The following is a 9,474-nucleotide window of genomic DNA, read 5'->3' on the forward strand; positions in this document are numbered from 1 at the left end:
GAATTTATTTGATCACACCAACAACAAAACAACACTCAAGTGTGATGTCGAGAACTAGTGCCTATTAGCTCAGCCCTAACCAACCAAAGCTATCATGTGTTGATTTTCAGCCTGCTGACTTCATTAGTAATGAGAGTGTACAAGAAGTACTAGTAATTTCGGATTTCTCATTTCACTTGTTTAACACTTGCCAGGCAAGTTAAGATAAGAATAGAGCTCAACTGATTTATACAATTGCATACATTAGATTGGTAGGACAGGAGAGAAAAAATTAGAATAACAAACACAAGAAAACCCTCTATCAAGAAAGAAACATTCATGAGACATGATATAACACAGCAAGTTCCGAGGAGGGACAAGAACACACAATTACATAGCAAAAGTTCGGCAGACTCGAACAATATCAAATTAATTGGTCTTATCTTTTGTCTCTTCAGGGGATGATGATTTGAACCATGGGATCCAAACCGAGGTCGTCTTTTGGTATTGTCGGTATGCTTCAGCTCTGAATGGTTGCTTTAGCATTCTCTCCTCAACCAAAGCAGTCACATAAGCTAAGCATAAGGTGTTAACAAACGCCCCTACAAATGTCCACCCTTGCCCGAGGCTCCATGCAAAGATACCAAGTCCCCACCACCACAACTGCTCCCCCAAGTAATTTGGATGCCGTGAGTACTTCCACAAACCGCTCTCCAAAGTGGGCAAGATTGGCTTTCCACAAGCCTTCAACTCCGCATTCTTCGTGGCAAACTCATGGAGCTGAGTGTCAGCATAGTAAGCAACAATTATACCAGTCATGCACACAACAACAGCCACAAAATCCCAAATGCTCCATGCTGCTTCAACAGTGTGTATGGTGTAGAAGGGAAGGCTTAGCCCCGCCAGAAAGATCTGAAATTCATTAAAAAGGTTTCCATCTCTTAGTCTCTCAAATCATTAAAGAGAGCGCCCATTCAAGCATTTCACCAAATAGTTTACTCATCTGAAGACATATACCATCACTTACCATATCACTTCATGTCAACATATCTACTGCATTTTGACACCATAATAAATTCTTACAAACCTAATAACCAAAGATACTCCTACTTCTCTATTTTCCTCAAGATCACTCAATTGAAAAGATGCTTGAAATTCAGCCTTGACTAGCAAGATCCACATGAACAATCATATTATTGCATCAGAAATCACATGTAACAAGTAAGAGCTGTTTCATCTGAGGGAAAAAAGAAAAATCATCTCAAAGAAAAAAGATCACGGACTAGTATACCTGCTGAGCAAAATAGATGGCAAAAAATGAGACCCACCACCAATTCTTGCCATACTGTTTACGCATATCAGTGAAGCGCCAATCCTCCCTAGCACCCCATTGCCAATTTTCACGGCGAAAATAGTTATGAGAAAGCCTTAAACTCCACATAAATGTCAAAAGGATCACAATTCTGGACCTCCACAGGTTAAATGATGCTAATGGGTGAGTTGCATAGTAGCAAACTAGCATCAAGGGAATCACTGTCCAATATGGATCAATCATCTGCACCCAAAATTAATCCAACAAATATTCACAAAAATTAATATCCTATACACTATTTAACCAATAGTATTTAAAAATCATATTATATTTCAATTGCTATAAACAAGATCCATGTTGTACATCCAACCATTCTCCAAATATAACCTAACAAACATTCCCAAATACAAGTAGTATACACTATTTCAACCTATAATTTAAAAAATCACCCCAATCATAAATGAGATATGTTAACAATTCTCCAAATATAACCCAACAAACGTTCACAAATACTAGTATTATACACTATTTCAGCCTATAGTTTTAAAAATCAAACAAACTTTCACACCCTAATAATAAATGACATGATATAATCAAGACCCATAATGGACATCCTTCAATTCTCAAAGAATAACCCAACAAACATTCACAAATACTAGTAGTATCCACTATTTCAGCCTATAGTCATAAAAATCAACCAAATTTTTACACCCTAATCATTAAATGACATGACATGATCAAGACCCAAAATGTAACAACAACAATTCTCAAAGAATAACCCAACACACATTCACAAAAACTAGTAGTATACACTATTTCAGCCTATAATCAAAACAATTCAACCAAATTTTTACACCCCAATCATAAATAACATGACATGATCAAGACCCATAATGTACCAACAACAATTCTCCAAGAATAACCAACAAATATTCACAAAAACACACCAATTCAACCTATAGTGTAAAAAATTCAACAAAATTTCACACACCCAATAAAAAACGCCACGATATAATCAAAACCCATAATGTATATCTAACAATGCTCCAAAAATTAAGTACTTTATCAAGTTAACATGATAAATTATTCTTCCAATGAAAAGTTTGAAGTAGTGATCACACATACCCAGTGACTGGATTGAATATGGCCAATGGCCCAAAACATGACATTGATGTTAAGAAAGAAGAAGACATTTGCAAGGAGGATTGGGTGGTGATAACACCATGACCAAATGTAGGAGAGAGAATGATCAGACTCTGAGTAATTACGAAGGAAATACAGGTAGAAGAAGATGGAAGGAAGAGGAGCTACAAATGCTATGATTGCATTTTTAAGGTTATTATTGTTGGTTTTTAGTTTACCCATGTTTGCAAATTTTGGTTTTTGAGTTGAAAATTGGTGTGTTTTTTCTCACCAAATTGAGGTTTGGAGTGAGTAGTTGCTTAGTTTGGAGGGGTTTTTATAACTTCATGCTCATACTTTGAGAATTTAGATGTTGAGAATTAATTGATTGTTATACATTTCTATACAAAATAAAGGGGTGGGGCCTTGCTAATGTCACTCATTTTTAATTTTTTTGAGCAAGGAAAGAAAAATTATGCGGAGGTCAACCTAAAATGTCTTTTCTGATTAACAAGGAAAAATCAACAAATTATAGGGAGGAAAGAAAATAGTAAGAGAGATATAATGATGCCCGTTTGGCGCCATAAAATCCATACTCTATTGCCATCTCTACCAATATGACGAAAGCGAATCTCTGAGAAATCTACCGCCTCTTTTCCTACATCAGCAACCCACCTAATGTCACTAATTATGAACTAGATGAGAATTTCTTGACAAGGAAAGAGAAATTAATGGAGGATTAACTTCAAATATTCTTTTCAATGGTATTAAAAAGAACTTATTGGAAAATTGACAAGTGAAGTCGGATTAGAATGACTATTATTAGTTAGATGAGTTATTGTGCAATTTGGTTGACTACCTTGAAGTTGAAACCATAGTTGATAGAGAAGTGAAGAAGTCGTTGTATGTCCAATAATCCAACTTCATTTCCTATGTACTGTAGATTGTTCATGTAATATTCATTGCCTTGTAATTATTTTTTTTTTTGTTTTTTTTTTTTTTGACAATGGTGGATAGACAAAAGCAAAGGACTAAGGGATATCAAAATAATCGATGGTGAATTGCGAACAAGTTCAGGCACAGAGTTGAGCCACATCATGGGCAGTCTGAACTTGTTGGCGATTCACCTTTAAAACAAAATACCAGGGGAAAGTTATTGCGATCCTCTTGATTGCGTTGATAGTCCAAAAGATTGCTGATGGTATAGCAAATGAGGATTGAAATGCTGTAATTATGTTGATGGTAATCAAATTATCAACTTCTATAAGGAGGTGTAAGATAATAATAATAGGCGTGTCTCTCACACCTTCACAAAGAGGCAATAGTTTAGGCGTTTAGCATGAAATATTTTGCTTTTAAGGTTATGCTTAGAGCCTATCGAACTAACACGAGTCAAGATGGTTACAAAATAACATATGTGAACCTAGAGCTATCAAATTAATTCGAAATGATCTAGAGCATGTAGAGACCAAAATCACGATTGGGATTAATGCTTGGAGGTGGTTAGACTAACTACAAGTGATGAGAAAGAATGAAATTCTAAGAGATAAGTAGATTTTCATCTCTTTATTCATATATTTTTGGTTCACTCCTCTTTCTTTTTACATGGTCAAGGTTTATACATCTAAATTTAGACTTCACAAATACAAGACACATATAATCAAGTAGTACTTAGGGCCTGTTCTTTTCGGTATAAAACATCTGAACTGAACTAAACTGAACTGAATTGAATTGAACTGAATTGAATTGAATTGAACTGAACTGAAATGAACTGAACTGAACTGAAATGAATAGTGATATGTGAGAGTAAAAGTATTGTCAAGAGCTGAACTGAACTGATCTGAACTGAACTGAACTGAAAATAAGCTGGGGAGAACAGGCTCTTAGTCTAGTGGTTTGATTTGTATCTCACAACAAAATTGTGGAATCAAACCCCACTAGAGGCACTTTGGGGGTGGGAATTTCCCTTTACCATTCCTCCTTACTTTTAAGGGGTCTTGTATGCGAACCCGGGTTGGATTGACCTGTGCGAGGTCCCAGTCCAATTAGGACGCATTTTCCTTACCTTAAAAAAATACAATACAAATATATGGTCCATAGCCTAGAAATTTAGTGTTGGCCTTATGATTGGCTTACTTGTTTGCTCTTCGTCTTCATATAATTGGCAATCAATCACTTTACCATAGAAGTTGGTAGAAAACACACATAGGTAATTATAATTCTTCTTAAGACCTCTAATAGAGTAATTAATAGAAACTAGAGCTAATTTATTCTATTTTGGAGCTAAGATAAGATAATTAATCAAGTAAAACACCATATAGTTTTAAAGTGTATTGCTCTTTCATTTGCTTTAGATTCAAAATCGATTAGTTTATCAACCCTTTCATTAGGCTTTTGATTAACTTTGATGCACAAATGCACACATAGACAAAACGGCGCAAAGCATCTCCAAATTCTTTTAGTAAATATTTGCCTTTAGAACTTTTAGCCGAAATGAATCCAAAAGCAATCATTGTTAATATCATGCATTACCAATTAACAAATTAACCATTGAAGCTTGAAAATGCACATATGACATATTCCCATCAATAACTATGATACTCTCAAAATTTTCATTGTTCTTTAAACATATGGTTATTTAGAGAATTTCAGTAAGAATGAAGGAAAATAAAAAAGTAAACCAAAAACATCAACATTCGAAAAAGATGGTCAACCGAGTAGTCTCTTCAATTTCTTTATAAGATAATTTTTCAAAAACGTGCTTATATAGTCATAGGGCACATTTTTAACAAAAAAAATATTATTATACAAATAAGAATATAGTATTCTCGAAAACAGCTAAGAATTAACAACGCACAACGGAAGATAACTACTATTTATTAGATGCATTATTGACTTGTTATGCATACCCATGTAACAATAATCAATTTACAACAAAATTAGGAATTTATTCATCATTGTTCACGTACCTTAATAATTGTCACATTATCTAAAATCACATAAAGTGGGGTCTAATACTACCACTATTTTTTTACTAAACTCAACATTTGATTATTTTAATCCATTCACTAAAAAGACAAATGTTGCATCTAAAAAAACAGAGGTAACACGTTATAAGATGTGCATATAAGAAAAAGCTTGACCAGAAAGAAAAACATTTAACTAGAAATGAGCTACAAACATTTGGTGTAGTAAAATGAAAAGTGATATGAATAATGATGATTAGCAACATGTTTAAGGAAAGATAGTGTGGTGTGGCTAATCATAAAATCTGAGACCAACATGCGCCGAATCTCCCTTGCATGCAACCTTCGACCCCCCGCGAAGGCGCCAACCCAATTTCATTCATGTGGGCCGTTTGATTCCCCGCAATCCATGCGGTATCCACTATTCACTAGGCCCTAGGGAGGGGACCAATACCATGCGTCCATGCCTTTAAGAACTACTTGAAATTTTTTAAATGAACCATTTGACATGTAAAATATTCTCATTTTTACCTTTTTAAACTAAGGTGGTAAGTATTGGCGGTAAAATTTTATCATACACCCGAGTGTACTACTAAACTGTAATTCTGTAAGGATGGTACATTCAATGTTATTTATTTTGCTCATTGCTCTTTTGAAATTATTCAAATGAGCAAAATGTACTAAGAAATAGAGTTTCAAATGAGCAAAAAGTTAGTATTGGGTGTACTATGCACATGATACTCCCGGGTGTATGATGAATGAGTCTAGTTGAGGCCGAATTTGGGATAATTCAGCTTGGCTAGGCTCATGCCTTATAATGCTTCCATTAATCTATGAGAATTTGAAATTTTAATTAGTACTTTCTCAGTCTCTTTATTCCATAAAATTCTTCATTCCTATTCATAATATTGGCACAATTAATAAATAAAGAGAATATTTCAAATTTATCAACATACTTCCTCCGTTTTTTTATAGATGCTACATTTCCCTTAAATGGAAATGTCATAATAGATGCTACATACCATAAATGGATTCCTTCTCACAATAAAAATCTTAAAATACTATTAAAAAGTTGGTGGTCCCCCACCTTCTCTTTTAAAATACTCATACTTTTTCCTTAACAAATGGTTTTTTAATCAAAAAGTGGTGGTTCCCTACTTTCTCTCTCTACCTTTCTTAAAAACCCCCCACTTTCTCTATGTAGCAAGAATAAAAACACGAAGGAAGTATAAGAGAAAATATAGTCAAGTTGGATGCCTGGTATACCAAAGAAAAGTCTATGTAAATATAGTCAAGTTGAAATATGTTAATAAATAAAGAGAAGTATATGTTGTTGACACAACATTTATATCTGATTTCATAAAAATTTCAGCAAAGAACCTTCATTTATTTGTCCTTTTGGGCAATAACAAAGTGTGTAACTTTTTTTCACCTCAAAGCATGCAAGCTAATGCAGTCATCATGATGCTTCTTGTAAAGAATCAAATTAAAAATCATATGTAAAAGTAAAAGAATGCAAAGTTGATTGACAAAAGTAAATATAGAAATGATATATGCTGAAAGAACAATACTGCATGCTTGCTTGACAGCCCATAAATATTGTTTGCTATGCACTCTTGCTATTGTTTTAATCTCCTTTTTCTACTACTCACAAGTCAAAAATTTGGACTTTTATCTTTGTTTAAAAGGTGTAAAAAAGAATACTATTGTACGTAGATAGGTAGCGAAATCATGAGCTTGCTAGACTTGCACTCGAGGAACCCTAGTAATCATATAACACCAACGAGTTGTCTTGGCAATGTATTGAATATCTTGAACGGCTCATTTGAGTACGTAGATAGGTAGTGAGATCATGAGCTTGCTAGACTTGTACTCGAGGAACCCTAGTGATCATATAACCACCAACGGGTTGTCTTGACAATGTATTGAATATCCTGAACGACTCATTTAACGGAGATGTCGCTATTCTTGGGGAAACTGAAATAGTTAACAAGTAGTCCAGGCTGTAGGCTCATATCTCATATTAATCATTATTCTTGCTTGACATACCGCATGCTTGCTTGACAGCCCATTAATATGTTTGCTATGCACTCTTGCTACTGTTTCAATCTCCATATTCTACTTTTCACAAGTCACAGAATCCTTATTAGCCTCTCATATATATATATATGATCATTCACTAGCATTTTTCATATTATCTGTCGCATAAAATGATAAAATATATATCAATCCGCTATGATTTATTCATTTGAAGTGATCATGGATTGCATCGGACTTTAGCAAAATAGATCGGGTCATTTTGATCCAAATTCACCGTGATCGAGTCGGATGGGACTAGCCCTATGTCCGGCTAAGTAACTATCCGTAGATCAATCCATACTGAATCACAATGCTCTTATATTTTTTTCCTAAAAAGGTACATATATATATTAACGCTCAAACAAAAGAATGTGTACAAAGTCGAAGCCTAAATTGACACCATAAGTAAAGTATCCATTGCAAATTTACAACCTAGATTAAACAAGTAATACAAATATAACTTTAACTAATTTACATAGACTTTTTTTTGGCATAAAACATGGGCACGTGTCCAGGTATGATCCTGAAGTATGCTCTTCTTTTTTCTAATTTTTTTTACTAGGAAAGATAATTGGTCCGAAGACCAATCCCTACTAGGCTACTAACCTGCATGACACACCACCTCAGAGGCAGGATTTGAACCCTGGACAATGTCCTGGAATTTGGAGTGTTACTCGAGCAACCACTTCTCCCTCACTGAATTATGCTCTTCTGATTTATATGAAAATTTTAATTACCAATAGAATAACTAAACAGTACTCGATATCTTATATAAAATGGTAAGGAATTTTGGCTTATGAAGAAGGGAAGAACCAACTTCTTTGGGGACCATAGGATAAAAATGCGTGGAAAGTTCGATACAACCACACTGCATTTGCACTTTGGAAAAAAAGTTCCCACCATTTGCAATATAAACAGATGGTACTAATGATTACAAGCAGATAACTAATCTTGTAAGTTGTACCAGAAACTCTCTGTTGCATGTGTGATTTTGGGTTGTGTACATGTGTTTCTTGAGAGAAAGCAACACCATTACACCAAAACTCCGGGTTTTGCTCTCTCTGTGTCCTTGATTGCTTTCTTATTTGTTACAAATTTAGCAAATAATGTCATATGCTTTTCGCAAATTAGATGGTAGACAAGAGTCTACCATGAAAATGATGCGCATCATTCCATACGACGTCGTTTCGCATTACAATATAATAAACAAAAGAATATCCTCAATGAACAAACTAAACAACATGAAGATGAAAGTATAACAACACACGAGTCTCGATGAACATTTGAATCAGCAATGAACATCTGAATCACCAATGAACAACAAGAAAAAAAAGGTGAACATAAGAGGAAATATCTAATCGATGTTCATTGGAGAACATTTGATGTTCATTGGTTTCGCGGTACTTTATTGGAGAACAGTTGATGTTCATTTGTTTCATGCATTTTATGTTTTTTGGGCTGCGTTTTGACTCGTGTCTACCATTAGGATGGTAGATCCCTAAACAGCAACAAAATCAAGAGTAATTTAGTGTTTCGGCCATACGTTTCAAATATTAAGTTTTATTCAATTGTTCATTTGGATGGTTCAAAAAATAGTTTGTAGGTGTATCTGAAAACATAATAGACATGCTGATCGGAACCTTATTATGATATTCTTATATTACTACCACTATTGTCATAATGAAAAGTTAAAGAGGATTGTGAATCATGATTTGTTATCTTGACTTTCTTGTATTTAGTAATTAGGCAGCTGTAACATAATTTGACATCTTTCTTTGGCCAATAATGACTTTTCAGTCTAGATTTGACCCGGTCCGATTTTGATCCGAACCGGCTCATGATCACCTCTATCTTAAAATATGAGATAACATGGCTAGTTGAATAAAAATAATTAATTTTAATTGATTTGAAGGGTAAATACAAAATCACATCCCTATTCCCTATCCATCCTAATTATATAAGATGTTGAGCAATGTCTTAGTTACTATATTGGTATAAAAAATTTACAAGTAATAG

General features: G+C 34.2%; 1 protein-coding gene across 1 annotated transcript; it reads right to left on the reverse strand.

Moving 5' to 3' along the window:
* Positions 1-147: 147 nt before the first annotated feature.
* On the reverse strand, positions 148-2,771 carry LOC104900480 (hypothetical protein). The gene is made up of 3 exons (XM_010687923.4): positions 2,417-2,771; positions 1,271-1,534; positions 148-891 (listed from the first exon to the last, which is right to left on the reverse strand). Exons 1-3 carry the CDS (start codon positions 2,654-2,656, stop codon positions 409-411), a joined length of 987 nt encoding a protein of 328 aa, XP_010686225.1. The 5' UTR covers positions 2,657-2,771; the 3' UTR covers positions 148-408.
* Positions 2,772-9,474: the final 6,703 nt, after the last annotated feature.

Source organism: Beta vulgaris, chromosome 1 (genome assembly GCF_026745355.1).
Source record: "Beta vulgaris subsp. vulgaris cultivar EL10 chromosome 1, EL10.2, whole genome shotgun sequence".
In the NCBI taxonomy this organism is placed as follows: domain Eukaryota; kingdom Viridiplantae; phylum Streptophyta; class Magnoliopsida; order Caryophyllales; family Amaranthaceae; genus Beta; species Beta vulgaris.

Excerpts from the sequence above, each read along its gene's own strand:
- LOC104900480 (XM_010687923.4), bottom strand. The coding sequence starts at position 2,656 with ATGGGTAAACTAAAAACCAACAATAATAACCTTAAAAATGCAATCATA. Across the intron at positions 1,535-2,416 it reads ATATTCAATCCAGTCACTGG|ATGATTGATCCATATTGGAC; the intron begins GTATGTGTGATC and ends TTTTGGGTGCAG. Across the intron at positions 892-1,270 it reads CCATCTATTTTGCTCAGCAG|ATCTTTCTGGCGGGGCTAAG; the intron begins GTATACTAGTCC and ends AATGAATTTCAG.